This window comes from Physeter macrocephalus, chromosome 4 (assembly GCF_002837175.3).
Source record: "Physeter macrocephalus isolate SW-GA chromosome 4, ASM283717v5, whole genome shotgun sequence".
In the NCBI taxonomy this organism is placed as follows: Eukaryota; Metazoa; Chordata; class Mammalia; order Artiodactyla; family Physeteridae; genus Physeter; species Physeter macrocephalus.
This window is the reverse complement of record NC_041217.1, coordinates 49,895,216-49,915,735: the sequence shown is the minus strand read 5'-3', so window position 1 is coordinate 49,915,735 and position 20,520 is coordinate 49,895,216. Positions and strand designations below refer to the sequence as shown.

The 20,520-nt window shown below is 42.3% G+C and overlaps 1 protein-coding gene across 1 annotated transcript; it reads left to right on the top strand.

Annotated features, from left to right (window-relative positions):
• The first annotated feature begins 784 nt into the window (after positions 1-784).
• NPHS2 (NPHS2 stomatin family member, podocin) lies at positions 785-19,802 on the top strand. Its single transcript, XM_007109039.2, has 8 exons — positions 785-1,058; positions 4,953-5,056; positions 8,770-8,842; positions 10,459-10,541; positions 13,380-13,583; positions 16,276-16,331; positions 17,675-17,753; positions 18,922-19,802. Exons 1-8 carry the CDS (start codon positions 785-787, stop codon positions 19,198-19,200), a joined length of 1,152 nt encoding a protein of 383 aa, XP_007109101.1. The 3' UTR covers positions 19,201-19,802.
• Positions 19,803-20,520: the final 718 nt, after the last annotated feature.

Below are 20,520 nucleotides of genomic sequence, written 5' to 3'. Positions count from 1 at the left end.
GAAATATACATAGAGAGAAGAGGTCTGGAGAGAGAGAGAGAAAGAGTTCTGGGAGAATTTTCCTCTCCTTCCCCCTTTTAAAATGTAAATGTTCCCAGGAGTAGTCAGTCGACACCTTTACCAGTGAAAATCTCAGCAGCAAGAGTAGGGCCAGGATATAAAGTAAATTAGGATATGTATAACTGATTCACTTTGTTGTAAAGCAGAAACTAACACACCATTGTAAAGCAATTATACTCCAATAAAGATGTTTAAAAAAATAAATAAATAAATTAGGAGAAAGAGGAAAGGTAACCTTGGGAAGATCTTAAGGGGGAAGACGGGGTTGCTTGGGGAGAAGTTTCTAATTTTACCTTAAAGTTACCCTAACTGGACGACCTTTTCTTTCCCGTAAGCTCTTTAGTCTTAAGCGAGGACCACATACCCCATTCTAAACGATATTTACAAATCATAAAGCAAAGTGCCATCACACCTTCGGCGGTTTGCGGGCCTCCGTAGTATTTCAGCTCAAATTTTCGTCTCTAGAAACACATTTTAAAACGCCATAAACTGGCACGGCACATGGGTTTTCACAAAAACTCAGTGTTGAAGGTGGCACCAAGTCTCAGGGGTGGCGCGCCCTGTCCACAGCTCCCCTGAGAAACAGCTGCCGGGTTTCACCCCGAGCAGAGCCCCGCCCAGGTCCCGCCCCCGCCCAAGGTCATTATAGTCCCCCCGGGACGCGCCCCGCATCCCTGCCAGCGACTTCGCAGGAACCGCGCTCCTGGATTCGGTCGCTCTGAGGATGGAGAAAAGGGCTCGGAGCTCCTCCAGAGAGGCCCACGGGAGAGGCAGCGGGTCCACCCACAAAGAGAACAAGAGGGCGAAGGCCGAGAGGGGCGGCAGAGGCCGCGGGCGCCGGGCCGCCGGGCCGGAGCAGCCGGCCCTCGGGCGGGCAGGGAGCCCGAGTGAGCCCCGAGCGCCTGCAGCCACCGTGGTGGACGTGGATGAGGTCCGGGGCTCTGGCGAGGAGGGCACCGAGGTGGTGGCGCTGCTGGAGAGCGAGCGGCCCGAGGAAGGTACAGCGGTCAGGCTGAGGCCCCGGGAGGGGGTGCGGCCTTTCCAAGTGGTACCCAAGGGATGTCAGTTAAGGTGCAATGAGGCACCGCACTGAGAGCTTCCGAGGCCAGAGCAGCCTGCTGGACCTGCTCAGCTTCCCAGGAAATGAAAGACGCGAGATAGGACCCACCGACCCCTCAGTGGTGGAGACCAAAATGCATCAGAAGAAATACAAATAACATCAGCTAAATACCGCTGTTCTCAGGGGTCAGCCATGGATGGAAGGTGGGAGGAAGTGTGATCCAGGTTGAGGACCAACCAACATGGTTCAGGGCAACGATGTAGCTTATTCTCCTCTCCTCGTCAGACTTTCCTAAAAGTATTTTACACTTTGCAGTGATCATACTTTCTAAAAAGTAGAGGCAGCAGAGCCAAGTAGAGAAAAGCTAGATCTCAGTTTGAATCTCAGCTAACTATTTGATCATAGTCAGGGACTTAACCATGTATCAAATGGGGACAGCAACAGTACCCACCTCAGAGGGTAATTGTGAGGATAAAATGAGATAAGACACTCAAAGCACTTATCTTGCACAAAGCCTGGAGGGAAAGAAAAAAAAAAACATCCTTGCAAGCTAAAAGAGGCAAGTTAGACCAAAGGGAGGGAATCACAGGGAAAGGTGTCTCTTTGGCTTCTGCAGGGGAAGCAACTCTTAGGAACAAATTTATCTGCTTCCAATCCTTTCTATAATGAATGGAAGAAAAAACTCGTTACACCTTAATTTCAGGGTGAGGGAGGTTTAAAGGACGGTAAATAAGGAATAGTGTGTTATACTACTTTCTGCTGACTCTGAAATTTTAACATTTCCTGGCTACCAGCACTGCCCTGTATGCTGTAGCACTGAAAGCTATGACTTGAGAAAGATTCCAGCAATTGGGATGTAGTTTATGTTGACCATGTTAATGCTGTTTTGCCTAACTGATGCCCTTTCATGGGTCAGAAACTTCTGGTCATTAAAGGGTTATTGGATTCACTGCTACAGTAAGTAGTGCTGAGGTTAGAGGTCTGTAAGTATTGTGCTTCAGACCACATCGGTGGGGTAGGGAAGGAAGGGAGCCCCACTTTTGGAGCTCCTACTGTGTGCCAGGCACATGCTAGGTGTTTTACTGAGTATTATCATTCCCGTGGCACAGATGAGAAAAAATGCTGAGAAATTAAGTAACTTGCCCAAGACCTACAGGTGGGAAGTGGAGAAGCCAGCATTACAGAATAAAACAGTCTTATTGAAAAGCCCATCCTTGCAGGGTGCTGTCCCTGATTTCTGGTCATGGTTCCAGCACTGCCACCAACTAGCTGTGGCCTTGGGCTAGTAGCTTCACCTTGTGGGCCTCACTCAGTCTGTTCAGCTATAAAGTGACTAGAGCTTCAGGCCCCCCCAAGCAATGGATGAGCCCATTAAGGATGAGACACTCTTGCTGAGCCCTTGTCTGGGAGGCTTGTGTGGCTCCCAGAGGAAAGGGGAGCAGACACATCAACATCCCCTCTCCTCCTCACTAGTACCACACTCCCACAGCCAGGCTACCTAAGATTTGGGAGAAACTAAGAGAAGCTTCACTTTACTGAAATGTTGAGGATTCTCAGACTACTGTATCTCAAGGCGCTTCCTGCTTTAACATGTAGTGTTTCACTATTCACTTACACTAAACAAATTGGATATTCAAGGAGCTCATTCTAAGAGAATAATATTTTGTGAGTAAAGCTGCAAGTTAGATTTGGGTATACATATTAGTTTTCTGTTCACATCCCTAACTATGGTATGAAGGAATTTTGAGGACTTTCTTCACTTATAAAATATAAATTTTGTCAGTATGTGCATTTATTATTTTTACTTACCATGGTTACCACTGGCAAATGAAATATATTTATAAACTAGTAAACATGGCAATAACACTGTTATTGCTCTTAGGGAAGAATATTGCAAAAACTAATACGATGTTGATAGAAACACCTCTCCCAAAACTGCATCTCCCAGAGTAGGTTGCATGAGAAATAAATTCCATAGAACATGAATTTGCTTGGAGAAGACATCGCCTGGTCAAATGTTTGGGAAATACTAGGTTAAACAAAGATAAGAATGCTTCTTTGCTGCAGAGATTCTCCTAGCTTCAATATGCCAGTGACTGATGGGAAGCTCCAGGAGTGGGATACAGTACACAATATTTCCTAAACTTGTCTGCTCCAGGAACACATGCTTTGTGGAGCACCCTGGAGGATTAGTGTTCCGTGGGACACCATTTGGGAACTGCCATACATTGGCATTTAGCACTGAGTTTGGTTTTGTGCTGGTGCAGCTTGTATATCTGCCCTCTTCGAGTAATCTGCACATCAATTTGGTGATGACCTTTCCAGTTATTTTGCAAGCACGGAAATCAAATTTTCAGGCCTACTAATTAGTTATCCATTTCCTTCCCATCCCTTAAAAATAGACTTTTCACCATTTCTAATCTTTAGTCACCTTCTATTCCTCTATAAGATTTTTAAACTGACAAATAGTATCCCTTTGGCCAGTTTTCTAGTACCTGTGGATTAAAATTCTTGAGATTTCTATAACCATTACATTTAAATCATTTTCACTATCCACTTCTCCTTCCTTCCTACATTCAACAAGTATTTATTGAGCACCTGTGTGTGTCAGGCACTATTCCAGTCCTGGGACACGGTTTAAACAAGACAAGGCCCCAAGAAGCTTATGTTCTTGAGACTGAATTTTCCCTGATACCATTTCATTTATCACCCAAGCAACCTGGATGGCCTGTACTCCAGTTCCTTACCACTTTTTTATAGGCACAAATGGGCTAATATTACCCCATATAGGTGATTTTCAAAGACTGTCTAAAGATCCACACCTAAAGCCAAAGAAGGGGCTCTCATGGAGGAATTTCAAACATTGGGGCAAGTGGTAGATGGAGCTGTAATTTCAGGGAAGGTGAACCTCTGGACACATGTGGTTTGAACCACTTCAAATAGAAGAAACTATGCAGAGAGGGACAAAGGGTCCTGTTTTTTCTCAAAATTATACTTCTAGAAGATACTAAGGAAATATCATCTAAGTATGGCTGTGTGTGTGTGTGTGTGTATGCCTTTTTGGCACATGCATATAAAAGGAGCACAGCTTCTGTCCTCTAGTTGGAAATGGATAGCTCAAAAGTAAAGCCAATTGTGTCTAACAAAGTTAACAGCAATCTGCTTTTCACACTGAAAAATAAAGACTTAAGTGGAACCTTTGTAATGCTAAGAGCCTTTGGAACATAAATCTATTTAGTAGCAATTTCATTGATTATGTATTTTTAAGGTACCTATTTAAGAGGGGCTCAGATAGAAAAAGTACTTTTGTAGCAGTTACCACTAGGTAAACATGAGTTTTAAATGACAACACCAGGCATGTAAAAACACACAGTTCGGTGCTTTTATGTTTATATGTCATTTCATTCTTATGCCAGAGATATGAGCTATTCCATGAGATAGTTATTATGAAATAGTTATGCAATAGCATTTCCTTGAATAGATGAGGAAACTGAGAGGTTGTGTACCTTGCTTAAGGTCATTTGGACAGAAAATGGTGGAGCCAGAACCAGAACCCAGACCTTCTGCCCAGATTCTGTGCTTGTTCCAGTGTACCCTCCACTGCCTTTCCAGGAGCCTGCTCCATCTTTCATCTGCCCACAAAGCCCTTCACACAGACCACGCCCCAGGCTCTGGGAACTGACCAGGCTGATATCCAGCTCATTCCACTATTTCCAGCAAAGTCGGCAAACTTCTCTGACCCTAATACCAAGGACTGGACTAGAGGTGCTAGTCAGTGAATATGGTGAAGTTCCAATATAATTATTCTTTTGCTTTTTTTTTTTTTTTTAAGGTACCAAGTCTTCCAGTTTAGGGGCTTGTGAGTGGCTTCTTGTCCTCACATCCCTGCTCTTCGTCATTGTGACCTTCCCTTTTTCTATCTGGTTCTGCATAAAGGTGAGATTCCATGAGGACCCAATAAGTAATTTCCTGGTGCCTCTCACTGACCACACCATGTCCACTCTCATTTCTGTGTTTTGGTACGTGCTGTCTGCTCTGCATGGAATGCCCTCACTCCCACTCACCTTCCAGGAGAGCTCTTACTCCTTTATACCTGCTCAGAGATACCTGTGAAGCCTTCCTTGACTCCTCCAGACTGTCATTCCCTTCCTTGTGCTCACGTGTCATCCTACTTTCACATCAATTCTAGCAATTACCACATGTATAATATTTGTGGATACACAATCTCTGCCATTAGACTGAGAGCCCCTTCAGGACAGGAGCTATGTCTAGTTCATCTACGCTCTATAACACAAAGACCAGCCCAGAAGAGGTCATGCTGCCTACTCCTGACACCTCCAGGAAACTTCTCAGGCAGCTTCTATAGACGACAAACGATAATTATCTTGGGCCCACAGGTGGTTACACATGGCTGTCCCTGAAGTAAATGAAGACCTGTGTCAGTGTGGGAAGCACATACCAAGATGGAATTAGAAGTGCAAGGGATTTATGGGGTGGCATTGTCTGTGAAAGATTAAGGGGAGAGAGAATAAGAGTAGGCAGGGAAAACCTTCAGAGGATGATGCAGATCTGACACCTGTGATATGAGAAGGGGAAGGAATGATTGGACAGAGAGTGCCTCAGACTGTGGGATACCTCCAAGATATCTTGGCCAGACTGAAAGGGAACTCCAGAGCAAAGTTTGCCTCATAGATGAGTCTCACAATGGGCAGAAATGGCCAAGCCCTTGTATCCCTGCCATTCTTAGTCACTGGCCAGAGCTGTCAGGGAAGAGCATGTCTTTGACTGGAACGCTACAGATGCTGCTGGGGCTGCGGCCGACTTCACTCCTCATGCAAGCTCTCCTTCCTCTTCTTCTTCGTCTTTGTGAAAGGGTGTTGGATTTTGTCAAATGCCTTTTCTTCCCCCATTGAGATGATTACATGGTATTTGCCCTTTATTCTGTTAATATGGTGTATTACATTCATTGAATTTTGGATGTTAAATCAACTGTGTATTCCTAGAATAAGTTCCACTTGTTTATGATGTATAATCCTTTTTATATGTTACTGGAGTCAAGTTGCTGGTTGTTTGTTGAGGATTTTTGCATTTATATTCATGAGAGATACTGGTCTGTAGTTTTCTTGTCTTGTGGTATCACTGTCTTGTTTTTTTTGTTTTTTGGGGTTTTTTTTTGCGGTACGCGGGCCTCTCACTGTTGTGGCCTCTCCCGTTGCGCAGCACAGGCTCCGGACGCGCAGGCTCAGCGGCCATGGCTGCCATGGCTGCCATGGCCCACGGGCCCAGCCGCTCCGCGGCATGTGGGATCTTCCCGGACCGGGACACGAACCCGCGTCCCCTGCATCGGCAGGAGGACTCTCAACCACTGTGCCATCAGGGAAGCCCCACTGTCTTGTTTTGGTATCAGGATAATACTGGCCTCAGAGAATGAGTTGGAAAGATTTCCCTCCTCTTCTATTATTTGGGAGAATTTGTGAAGAACTGGTATTAATTCCTCTTTAAATGTTTGGCAGAATTTACCAGTGAAGTGATCTGGTCCTGGACTTCTCTTTGTGGGAAATTTTTAAACTACTAATTCAATCTTTTAATTCTGGGTCTTTTTCATTTTTCTTTTTCTTCTCGAGTCGGTTTTGATAGTTTATGACTGTAGGAATTTGTCCATTTCACCTGTTATCTAATTTGTTGGTATATAGTTGTTCATAATATTTTGTTTTATAATCTATTTTATTTCTGTAAGGACAGTAGTGATGTCTCTGTCATTCCTCTTAGACTCTTGATTTCAGCAATTTGAATCTCCTCTCTTTTCTTGGTCAGTCTCGCTAAGTATTTGTCAATTTTGTTGATCTTGTCAAAGAACCAACTTTTGGTTCAGTTGATTTTCTCTGATGCTTTTCTATTTTCTATTGCATTTATTTCCACTCTAATCTTTATTTTCTTCTTCCTGCTTACTTTGGGTTTAGTTTGTGCTTCTATTTCCAGTATATTAAGGTAGAAAATTAGGGTATTTTGAGATATTTCTTCTCTTTTGTTATAGGCATTTACAGTTATAAATTTTCCTTTAAGTACTACTTTAGTTGCATCCCATATGTTTTGGTATCTTGAGGTTTTGTTTTCATTCATCTCAAAGTGTTTGGATTTTTTTAATAAACTTTTTTTATCATTGTGTTCTGAATTTACAGCATTTTAAAAATTTATTTACTTTTTATTTTATTTATTTTTGGCTGCATTGGGTCTTTGTTGCTGCGTGTGGCTTTCTGTAGTTGCAGCGAGTGGGGGCTACTCTGTTGTGGTGCACAGGCTTCTCATTGTGGCAGCTTCTCTTGCTGTGGAGCATAGGCTCTAGGCACGCAGGCTTCAATAGTTGTGGCTCGCAGGCTCTAGGGCGCAGGCTCAGTAGTTGTGGCACACAGGCTTAGTTGCTCCACGGCATGTGGGATCTTCAAGGACCAGGCTCAAACCCATGTCCCCTGCATTGGCAGGTGGATTCTTGACCACTGCGCCACCAGCAAAGTCCCTCAAAGTGTTTTTTAATTTCTTTTGTGATATCTTCTTTGACCTATCAGTTATTTTAGAGTGTGTGATTTATTTTCCATATGTATGTGAATTTCCCAAATTTCCTTCTGTTATCAATTTCTAATTTCATTCCATTGTAATCAGAGAATATACTTAGTGTGGTTTCAATCCTTTTAAATTTATTGAGTTTTTTTTTATGGCCCAGCATATGGTCTATCCTAGAGATGTTTCATGTGTGCTTGAGAAGAATATATATTCTGCTATTATTGGGTGGAGTTATGCATAGCTATCTGTTAGGTTTAGTTTGTTTTTAGTGTTGTTCAAGTCTTTCCTTTCCTTGTTGACCTTCTGTCTAGTTGTTTTATCCATGATTGAAAGTGGGATAGTAAAGTCTCCAACTTTTATTATTGAATTGTCTATATCTACCTTCAGTTCTTTTGGTTTTTGTTTTATATATGTTGGAACTCTATTTTTAGGTACATATATGTTTACCATTGTTATACTTTCCTAACACATTGGCCATTTTATAATTACACAATGTCCCTCTTTATCACTAGTAACATTTTTGCGTGTTTGTTTTAAACTTCACTTTGTCTGATATCGGTATAGTCACTCCTACTCTCTTTTGGTTACTCTTTGTGTGGTATATTTTTTTCTATCTTTTTACTTTCAACCTATTTGTATATTTAAATAGAAAGTGTATCTCCTACAGACAACATATAGTTGGCTACAGGCTCTTCCTGAAGGGTGATCTGAACACCTGCATGGCTGCCGTAAGGTCTGTAAATAGCTAATGAGTGATACATGTAAAAGCTCATAATGCAGCAATCACAGCAATATACAAGATTAAATATGCTGTGACTACTTTGATTTGGTGGAACCAATTATTTTTTAGATAACCATGACTCTCTAATCAAAATTCTGTCCACAGTCTCAAAAATTATACTTTTTCATTGGTTTCTGAAATTCTTCATTTACTAAGTATATATTTTAGAAATGTAAGTATTAACAGAAATTTTTTATTGGTTCTCAAAGCAAAAGATTTCTGATACCTAGGATCACTCTCACACTAGGGTCTTTTGAAGACTTCATTTTAATCTCTTGGAGTGATTCAAAAGTATTAAATTTTCCTTTAGGTTATACAGGAGTATGAGAGAGTAATTATATTCCGACTGGGACATCTGCTTCCTGGAAGAGCCAAAGGCCCTGGTAAGAATGACCTTTTTTACCCCCCAGAGACTTGCCAATTTCTTCAATCCATGCATATTTGTAAATACAGCCCTCAAATTACATGAAGTAACTTGATTCATGATATCTTCATTTTTCAATCTGTTACTTGTAACACAGGTTATTAAGAAATTCTTCAGAGACCATTACTACCAGGTCACAGTGACCAAAAGAGAGAGTGGATGCAAAAAGCTGAATGCCAGGGCCAGGCTGGCTGGAGTAGCAAGTAGGCTAGGACCTATGACCAGGCACTGGTTTGAGTAGAATATGTAAGTGGTCTGAGTCCTGTGAATTCTCAGAGCAAAACTGAGCTAGTTCAGGATCCAGGGAATCAGAACAAACCAGGCGAGACAGGCAAAGTTCAGCATCCAAGTAACAAATTGGCCTTCAGTTCATGAAATTTAAGAAACATAGATTAAGCACTTCCTGTGTTTCATTGTTTAACTACAAAGGATATGAAGATGGATGAATTAGACATGGTCTCTAGTCTCTAGGACCTTAAAGTCTTACAGAGTTTGTATCCAGAAGTCCAAACTGATTATGGGGCACAGATAGAGGTATCGACAGTCTGAAAAGTCTAATAGTTGGGATTTGAAGAGCTAAGCCAGGAAGACATGGGAAGAAGCAAAGTCTCACTGTGCATAGATTGGAAAGGGTCCAAGTTCCAAGCCAGCTCTACAGAAACAACAGATAGAGAATAGAGACCAGACTAGGAGACACAAATCAGTTTGAAGATTCAGAACCAACAGATTGGTTCACACAAAAATAGAACCAGACCCTGTAGTTCCAGAACAGGGACTGCCTTGTTCTGGTTCTAGTTTTTGGCATCCTTCTCGATTGGGTCTGAGAAGGGCTAGTAGCTGGGTGGCTCCTCAGAGAGTTCATGGGTGCTGTGAGGTACTGCTGATTCCAACAAAGCTTTGGCTCTTGTACAAGCCTACAGTGTCCAATGGTCTCTCAGAAAAATCTCAATAAATCAATCTAAAACATTGATTGCACATTGACCCTATACATTATATTGGGTGGGTGAGGACTAACTAGCCAACCAGAAGGCTGGTATCATGATGTTGCTATTCTGATTCCTTTGGGGCTCACATTTTAAGAAATACCACATGGAGGTTGCTGGCTCTAAACTTCTTACACACATGGATTCAAGAAATAGTTTTACAGAGCACCTAAAAGGCACTAAGTTAGGCACTAAGGCTAACAGGAATGCATAAGATGCTCTTGTTATAGAGTTTAAATCTAGTGAAGGAGACAGATGTGTAACCCAATATCTGGACAGGTCAGCACCATGACCAAGGTGACCATACAGCCCATTTTGCTGGGGATAATCCCTGTTTATGCCTGTTGTCCTGGTGTAAGTCATAATAGTGCTCTCCTTTCACCCTCAAAAGTGTCCCAGCTTGAACAACAAATTATTTGGTAGCCTTAGTAACAACAAACACACCACGGGTGGAGGTGGGATGTGGGGAGGTCTATGGGCAGTTGGAGGCTAAGAAATGCAATGCAACATGCAACTTGACGCCAAAAGAGTGAACCCCAAATGGCCTCCATGCTAGCCATTCACCTGTCACTTCCCCTGCCCCCTCTTCTAGGCCTTTTCTTCTTTTTGCCCTGCCTGGATACCTACCACAAGGTTGACCTTCGCCTCCAAACCTTGGAGATACCCTTTCACGAGGTAAGCCAAGTGGTGGATTTTGCTTTCTTTCTACATTTTCCCTGGCCAAGCTACCACTTCTGGCCCAGAGGAAAATGACTATTTTTGCTCAAAAGTAGAAAAGAAAAAGAGATATGGGCTACATCAAAATTTAAAACGCCTTTACAACAAAGGACACAATCAACAGAATGAAAAGGCAACTTACAGAATGGGAAAAAAAACTGCAAATACTATATCTGGTAAGAGGTTAATATCCAGAATATATGAAATCTTATAACTCAACAACAAGAAAGCAAACAATCCAATTTAAAATGGACAAAGGCCTTTGTGATGGTTAATTTTATGTGTCAACCTGGCGAAGCCATGGTACCCAAATATTTGGTCAAATACATCTAGATGTTGCTGTTAAGGTATTTTTTTAGATAAGATTAATATTTAAATCAGATGACTTTGAGTAAAGCAGATTGCCCTCCATATATGGTAGATAGTATATATACTTGACTTGAATAGACATTTCAATACAGACTTGAATAGACATTTCTCCAAAGCAGATATACAAATGGCCAAAAAACACATGAAAAGATGCTCCACATCACTAATCATCAGAGAAATGCAAATCAAAACCACAATGAGATACCACCTCACATCTATCAGGATGGCTGTTATTAAGAAACAACCTGAAAATAATAAGTGTTGGCAAAGATGTAGAGAAATTGGAACCATTGTATACTGTAGGTGGGAATGTAAAATGGTGCAGCTACTGTAGAAAACAGTATGACAGTTCCTCAAAAAATTAAAAATAGAATTACCATATAATCTACCAATTCTACTTTTGGGTATAGATGCCAAAGAATTGAAAGCAGGGTACTGAAGAGACATTTGTATACCTATGTTCATAGCATCATTTTTTTCCACAATGGCCAAAAGGTGGAAGCAATCCACATGCCCATTGATGGCTGAATAGATAAACAAAATGTATATGCTGACAATGGAATAATAATCAGCCTTAAAAAGGAAAGAAATTCCAGCGTATACTACAACATGGCTGAACCTTGAGAAAAGTATGCTAAGTGAAATAAGCCAGTCACAAAAAGACAAATACTGTATGATTCCATTTATATGAGGAACATAGAGTAGTGAAATTCAGAGCAACAGAAAGTGAATGATGGTTGCAGGGACTGCCAGGAGGAGAGAATGGGGAATTGTTCACCAGGTTTCAGTTTTGCAAGATGTAAAGAGTTCTGGACACTGGTTGCCCAACAATGTGAATGTACTTAACACTACCGAATTGTGCACTTAAAAATGGTTAAGAAGGTGAATTTGATGTTTTGTGTATTTTACCACAATTAAAAGTTAAATGTTGGGGCTTCCCTGGTGGCACAGTGGTTGAGAGTCCGCCTGCTGATGCAGGGGACACGGGTTTGTGCCCTGGTCCGGGAAGATCCCACATGCCGTGGAGCGGCTGGGCCGGTGAGCCATAGCCGCTGAGCCTGCACGTCCTGAGCCTGTGCTCCGCAACGGGGGAGGCCACAACAGTGAGAGGCCCGCGTACTGCAAAAAAAAAAAAAAAAAAAAGTTAAATGTAGAGATAACATCTAGACTTTCCTGTTACTGATTCAGATTTATAAGCCTTTCCTAAACTGTCTCCCACTTTCAGTCTGAGGTTTTTTCTCTTTCTTTCTTTTGGTAAATGGAAATGTGAATAAAAATAATATACTTTTAAAAGACGTATTTTATATAATAAAATATAAAAAGGAGTAAAACTTATACCTAATCCTATCACCCATAGAGTTGATATTTTAGAATGTATCCTTTCAGACTTTTCTATGTATGTGGTAGTAATTTCAGACATATATATGTGTGTGCGTTTATTTGTATATATATATATATATATATATCACACCATACATACTATTTTGCAACATGTCTTTTTTCACTCAACAATCTATTGTTATCACCTTTTCATATATTACCTATGTTTCTACCTCTTTGTTTTAAACAGACACACAGCATTTCATGGTATGGATTTTACTCAACTAATTTACTCAACTAATTGAGTAATTGGAATTTTCTCAACTAATTCCCTATTGTTGATATTATTTCTACTTTTTAATCACAATAAGCAATACTATGAATCATATCCTTGCAGCTAAACCCTTGAAATATATCCTTGTGATTAATGTCTAAAAATGGAAATGTTGTGCACATACATCTTTTAGGGCTTTTGATATGTACCACCAAACTGCCCTCTAAATGCACACTCAAGGGGCTTCCCTGGTGGCGCAGTGGTTGCGCGTCCACCTGCCGATGCAGGGAACACGGGTTCGTGACCCGGTCTGGGAGGATCCCACATGCCGCGGAGCGGCTGGGCCCGTGAGCCATGGCCGCTGAGCCTGCGCGTCCCGAGCCTGTGCTCCGCAACGGGAGAGGCCACGACAGTGAGAAGCCCGCGTACCGCAAAAAAAAAAAAAAAAAAAATGCACACTCAATACATTTGAGTGCTTGTTTCCCAGAACATGTTGCTCTTTTAGGAGATTTTTTTGGCATCAGTTTAAAAAGACCTGATATACAATCAACTGAATGTTTTCATGTAAGAAAATTAGTCCTGATTTTTTTTTTTTACAAAAGGATTTACAGCAAAATTCCTTTAAATTGTGAGTTCTTTAGTGTATTTAATACAAACTCCATAATTTTTAAAAAAACACGTCTATTTTGATTAAAGGGCGAGCCAACTACTCTTTCTTCTAACCATCATCTTACTCTGAGAAAATACCCTTTGAACATATTTAGCTCCTCTATCCTTATGTGGGAAAGGAACCCAAGAATCAGGGTTGTCATCCAAATTTTTTTTCTGCCTAGGTTGTAACCAAAGACATGTTTGTAATGGAGATAGATGCCATCTGCTACTACCGAATGGAAAATGCCTCTCTTCTCCTAAGCAGTCTTGCTCATGTGTCCAAAGCGGTCCAATTCCTTGTGCAAACCACCATGAAGCGTCTCCTAGCACATCGATCCCTCACTGAAATTCTTCTAGAGAGGAAGAGCATTGCACAAGATGTAAAGGTACTTAGATGAATTTAACACCAAGTATGCTGAAGTATCCCTTTATCTTTTATTCCTTTCTTCATTGGCCATTTACTGAATCTTCCATGTGCCATGCATTCAAAGGTACCGTCCCGTAAGGAGCTGACAGTTAAGAGGTTGCCAAATTGACCCTGAACCAATCATAGTCACCGATCTGTGCTGATTAGTCAGTCATTGCCACAGTTTTTGTTCTCAAAACAAAAAGTGGCTTTAGACTCATTGTAAAGTGCCCACATAGCACAAGGTGGAGGGGGTGGGAGCTGGCAGGGGTGGTGGGGCTGGACAGGGTGGGTTGGTGGGACACAGAGATGATAAGGAATGCATCTTGGGACCTTACAGTCTAGTTGGGGAAACAAGCAAAGTTAGATAATGATAAGTTCAAATAAGACTTTCAGATGAAAAGAGATGTCACAGACCCTTATGTGATTAATTACCCAATCCATCATCTAGATTTGACTGAGTTGGAATGATAGGAGGGAGAGAAAAGCAAGAGCTGCCTCACAAGCAGCAGCGTCTAGGCCGCAGGCAGCAAGCTCAGCAACCTTGCCCACAAACAGGGTAGGCATCTTCACTTCTTACCAAGACAAGTTGGCAAAGGTATTCAGAAGAGAGATGAGAACAAAGCAGCATTCTAGGCAGCTGGCCAGTCGGGTGGCAATTACCACCAGTGACAGAGCCTGTCATTGAGGCCATGAGGCACCCAAGCCCAGAACTGAGTTCGGAGGCTATGAATCGAGTCTAGCTGAAGGAACACCTCAATAGAAGGAACTAAGGATTGAAGGCATTGATGATGATTGTGCCTGATGGGGCCTGAGCAGACACAGCTGAGAAAATGAAGTATCCAAATGTTCATGACATGTCCAGTTCATCACTGATAAAACTGGGATTAGCATCCTAGTGGAAAAAGGAAGAATTCAGGAAATAAGAGAAGCTGAAAGGAGAAAAAGTTAGAACAAGAAGACACAGGGGAGTTGCTGCTCTGGAATTTAAAAACCACTCACGTTGCTCCCCTCTGCCCTCCCTTCAGCCTCTCTTCCTGTTCATTCCTCCCCTCCAAAGGATAAAGGATAAGGTCCAGACACTTGACATTCAAGCTTGCCCTTGTTATGTTGAATTATAATTTATGTATTTACACATTTGTCTTCCCATACCATGAACTCCACAATGTCAGGGGTCATATTTTATTCATCTTTTGTCCTCAGTACCTGGCATGGGGCTGTTACACAGCAGCCAGATACTGGGTTTTTGGATGAGTGGATAAATGACCCAACTGTTGCAGCCTCACCTCTTGCTGTCCTTCCCCCCATGTATCTAATCCTCCAGCCGACTTAGTGTTTCTCCAGTGTTCAGTGTGTCTGTGCTTCCATGCCTGCTCTTAGGCTGTTCCTCTGTACCAAATATTTCCCTTTTCCCCACAGGCAAAATCGTATTGTTCTTTAAGATGTCACCTCCTCTACGAAGTCTTTTTCAACATCCCTTCCTCCCATCAACCCCCTAAATTAGTCTTCTCAGGATTCCCAGTGCACTAAGCTAACTATTTATCTAGCCACCAAGAAATCAGAAATAAGTTAAAAAGGAAAAAGAGTATGGCCCACATATTGCTCCATGCCCTGCCCCCCTTTTCCAGAACACACAGTTCATTTTCTTCCCACTCCTGGGATGGGGAGGTGGGGGAGATGCGTGCCACCAACAGGAAGTGAAAGCACCTGTAAATAAATATTATATGGAAGAGAATATCATATGAGAGAGAGACTAAAGATTTTGGTTCTCTAATAAATGCATTTTAGAACAAATTTAACAACTATATCATCTCTATTATTTCCTATTGCTTCTGTAACAAATTACCACAAACTTGATGGCTTAAACCACCACCAATTTAACCTTTCAGGCTTTTTTAAAAAAATATCTATCTATTTATTTATTGGCTGCGTCAGTTCTTAGTAGCGGTGCGCAGGCTCTTGGTTGTGGCGCACGGGCTTAGTTGCCCTGCGGCACGTGGGATCCTAGTACCCTGACCACCAGGGAAGTCCCAACCTTACAGTTTTGAAGGTCAGAAGTCCAAAAGAAGTTTTACTGGGCCAGAGTCAAGGTGTCAGTCAGGAGGACTGGTTCCTTCTGGAGGTTTTGAGAGGAGAATTCATTTCCTTGCCTTTTTCAGCTTCAGGTGGCCACCTGCATTCTTTAGATCATGGCCCCTTCCTCCATCTTAAAAGCACAGCACTCCAACCTCTGCTTCCATCATCACACCACCTTCTCCTCTTCTGTAGCCAGATGTCCCTCCGCTTCCCTCTTATAAGGACACTTGCAGTTGCTTTTAGGGCCCACCAGCAAGATCCAGGATAAACTCCCCATTTTAAGAGCCTGGAACTTATTTGCATCTGCAAAGTCTCTTTTGGGATAACACTCACAGTTCCAGGGATTAGGGCATGGATGTCTTTAGGAGCCATTAGTCAGCCTACCACACCATCTTTAATTCCACAAATATTTGTTGAGTGGCACGGTGCAAGTTAAACAACTTTTGCAAGGCCCTATAATGTTAAAACAAAACAGGGAAGTACATAATGTCCTTTCAGAAGAAATGTGCTTTCTCAGTGCAACAGTCATCGGTGCATAGGGGTGCTCTCCTCCCACCCGGAGGTTCTTACTGACATCTCAATTCTTCCCTCCACAGGTTGCCTTGGATGCAGTGACCTGTATTTGGGGAATCAAAGTGGAGAGAACAGAAATGTGGGTAGGAGATTAACCAGGAAGAACAATATGATAAAGGGAGATATTTTGGTTTTATTTTAAAACTTCTATTTGAAAAATTATTTTCATTGAATGAGTACTAAAGCCATATTAGCATAAATTTGGACGAAAGAAAAAAATTTACCTATTATTTCATAGCCATAACATAACCACTGTAACATCTGGGCAAATTACTTTCATATTTCTATGGATTTAAACATTTTTTAAAGATGAAATTCACATAACATAAAACTCACCATTTTTAACCATTTTAAATTAGAGCACAGTGGTTTTTAGTATGTTCACAGAGTGATGCAACCACCACTACCATCTAATTTCAGAATATTTTTATCATCTCCAAAAGAAAGTCTGCATCCACTAAGCAGGAATTCTTCATTGCCTCCTCAACCCCTAGCCCCTGACAACCACTAATCTACTCTCTGTCTCTCTGGATTTGGCTATTCCAGGAATTTAATATAAATATAATAATCACACAATCCGTGGCCTTTTGAGTCTGGCTTCCTTCACTTACCTTAATGTTTTCAGCATCCAACCATGGTGTAGCATGAATCAGTACTTCATTCCTTTCTATGGTCGAATACTATTCTATTGTGCAGCTGGCTATACCACATTTTGTTTATCTACTCATCAGTTGATGGACATTTGGGTTGTTTCCACTTTGGGACCATTATGAATCATGCTGCAATGAACATTCATGTGCAAATTTTTGTGTGAAGATGTTTTCACTTCCCTTGGGTATATACCTAGGGGTGGAATTACTGGATCATATGGTAACTCCATATTTAACTTTCTGAGGAACTGCCACTTTTTCTATCTATGTATTTTTTTATAGTTACAATCAGGGGAAAAATACAATTTTGTATCTTTCATGCAATACATTAAGTATTGTTCTTATTTGGTCAGTTCTACCCTTTTCAAAATCAGTTCTCTTTTATAAACTTAGATGACTTCCCTCATTATTAATAGTACGGCTCTTCAAGGCTGTTCTTCATTATTGAAATTTAACAGCCAGGATTTAGATTAAACTTTTAAGTGGGAAAATGTTCGTAGTATATCAACACAAAATTCGTTTCACTTGTAAAGAGAAAACCATAACTCTACTATAGCATCAGTGATAAGAAAAATCAAAATTTGAGGCACTGCCCTGAAGCTGCTCTTCCCTGCCCACTGTCTGCGCAGAGGTCTGGGGCCACACACGCTGCTAAATCAGAATTCGCTGTGCGTCATGAAATGACAGCAGAGAAGGTGGCAGGTCTGTATGAAAGCTCCGGCTGCTAAAAGCAGTGCTGCACACCTACCTGCCCATGTCCTTTCTCTTTCAGTAAGGATGTGAGGCTGCCAGCCGGGCTGCAGCACTCGCTGGCGGTGGAAGCCGAAGCACAGAGACAGGCCAAAGTGCGGGTGAGCCAGCCCTGAGCAGGCCGTCCTCCTTCACAGCTGCTCTTTGAGGATCACCAGAGAATCCAAAAGAAGGCGTCCTCAAGGAGAACATTTCCCCTTCGCTCCTCACCTATTCATCCAGGCGCTGGGGGGAATCTGGCTTGTGCCCACACCACTCTATTAAAATTGCTCTCCTCAAGTGTGTTAACAGCCTCCTAACTGACCAATGTAAGGTCTCTTTTCCTGTTACTCCCTCTCTCTGAAGTTATTGGTAACAGTGACCTTCTCCTCCTTGAATCTTGCCTTCTCCCTCTCTCCCTAAAGGCAGCTCCGCGCGCTCCATCCCTCTTCTCTAGCGCTGGCATCTTTCCCTGGGTAATATCAGTCACCTGTCACCTCTAGGTTAATGACACCCCGACCTGTATCCCTAGCTCTGCACAAGCCCTGGAGGGACAATCATGATCAGGGCCCAATTCCCTCAACGCCAGAGCTGAGAGAAGGCTGTGCTACTCATAGCCTCTACTCAGGCGTGCCAGGGAGAAGATGCGGCTGCCGGCAGCTCCTGAGGATTGAGGTGTGGGCAGGAAGGGTGTTGAGAAGGGAAAATGAGGACTGGAGGGGAGGTGGATTTCCCTTAAAGAACAGAACGTAGGTAAAGAAAAACCCCTAACTATGTAAGAGGGTGGATAACTTTGGAGCTTTGGTGGAGGAGGAAGGCAGCCCTCTGGGCAGAGTTGCTTCTAGATCGCTGAGTCCAGTGCCCTTTGCCCACTTTCAGGTGACATTTGGGTGGTGAGCTTCATGCTTTCTCTTGTGAAATGCTAACCTGAGTTGGGAGTCATTCTTTCAGGATTCCATGTCTTTGCGTGGAATGCTGGCCAACCTTTCCTCTAAATGGCAAAATCCTACTACTCTTCCAAGGCCCACCAGACATAATAACCCCCCAACACTTCCTCTATACTTGTCATGGCCACCCTAAAAAATTCTACCCTAAATTACAATTAACAGTGTAATCTCTCTGCCTAGATCAAGATCTTTGAGAACCAAATAGTCTGCTCCCCTGTGCTTAGCAACACCTGTCACACAGTAGATACTAGTGCTTGTTTGTTGAGTCACACTAAGTAGGATTAAAACCTTCATGGAGCGAAGAAGAAAAATCACTTTGCTTTTCTTCACATCCCTTGTCTAGATGATCGCTGCGGAAGGGGAGAAGGCTGCGTCCGAGTCCCTGAGGATGGCAGCCGAGATTCTATCAGGCACGCCAGCTGCTGTTCAGCTTCGGTACCTCCACACCCTGCAATCCTTGTCCACAGAGAAACCTTCCACAGTGGTTTTACCTTTGCCATTTGACTTGCTAAATTTCCTGTCTTCTCCAAGCAGTAGAACGCAAGGAAGCATCCCTTTACCAAATCCTTCCAAACCTGTTGAGCCACTGAACCCTAAAAGGAAAGACTCTCCCATGTTATAGGAGGAAACAAGGATAATGTGACTGCAAAGAGGGCTGCCATATAACAGCTACAGCCCTGAGCAAGGCCCTCTGTCCTCACTTCCTGCCCTTGGGTTGCCATGTGGAATGCCCTTGGAATGTAGGAAGTCACAATGCAGCAACACACGAGAAGACAGTGAAATCGTGTAATGACAGAGAAGCCATATAACATGCTTAGGTAGATCATCTAATCAGAGTAATTATGGGAAAGAGCTTTAGCCAGCATTCTACTTTGGAAAGAAGTTGGAGTCTATATGTGGCGAAATTCTGACTTCTGATGTAGTTCAAATGTCCTTTTCGCTGTATGCCCTCTGGCCCCTTTGGCAAGGTCTCTTTGTTGCTCCCACAGCCCTTTCTACATGTCCCTATCATTATGCTTATCACACTCTGTTGTAATCTTGAGATGCAGGCTTCTCTCCAACTATACTGTGAACTCCCCAGAGGCATGTCTTAATCATTCCCCTCCTCCACCACACTCAAGCCTGTGTGCTCCACCCCAGGTTATTTGCACCTAACTCTGATAGTTGCACCATGCGCAAGTGACACTACTGTGTTTCTGAGTGAATGAAAGAAAAAGAGATGTACTTGGGCTGGATATAAAATTTACACTAATTAAAGAACTTAAAAGGAATTCTTTTTATAGACTCTTTTTTTAAATAGAGAAATAAAAGGACAAAAACATTTATCTGGTACATGTGGCTTAAAATCTGAGGAAGCATCACTATAAATATGGAGCTGATGTATTTTCAGGGTTGGCCCATACCCATCCCAGTGTACTGGTTATTGGAGTTAAGGTGGCATCAAGGGCTGCTGGTCACTTTTCACCCCCACATGGATGGGTCCTGATTTCAGGTTGGCAAATGTTGGCAAGAGCAATGAAGGAGGTGGTAGGGCCATGCTGGTTCAGGCATAACCAGAGGCAGGAACAGAACAATAAGTGAATGCCAGGGTAGTAATGCAACAATGGCCTTTACGACCCTTAATAATTCCTTATAGCAAGGTTCTTTTTGTCAAAGGCAGATTTGCCTATATATCTGAGGAGTGTCTGTGGTATCACCCATTGGTTGGTCTCCTCTGATGTCTGTCTCTAGTCAACATTTAAATTGCTCATTACCTTGCAGAGGCACCTTCCAGATCTGCTTGAGTAATCTATGGTATCTTTAGGTACTTCCCAGCTGTTAAGGTAGGAGGACTTAATGGAAAAGAATAATGGGGATAAGCTGCTATGAAACTGTGTGCTAGGTGAAAGGGTATAATGAATAGTCAAAGGCAAATTCTTCAGAGACCAGTTAGGTGAGCTGA

Excerpts from the sequence above, each read along its gene's own strand:
- NPHS2 (XM_007109039.2), top strand. The coding sequence starts at position 785 with ATGGAGAAAAGGGCTCGGAGCTCCTCCAGAGAGGCCCACGGGAGAGGC. Across the intron at positions 8,843-10,458 it reads TGGAAGAGCCAAAGGCCCTG|GCCTTTTCTTCTTTTTGCCC; the intron begins GTAAGAATGACC and ends CCCCTCTTCTAG. Across the intron at positions 10,542-13,379 it reads TGGAGATACCCTTTCACGAG|GTTGTAACCAAAGACATGTT; the intron begins GTAAGCCAAGTG and ends TTTTCTGCCTAG.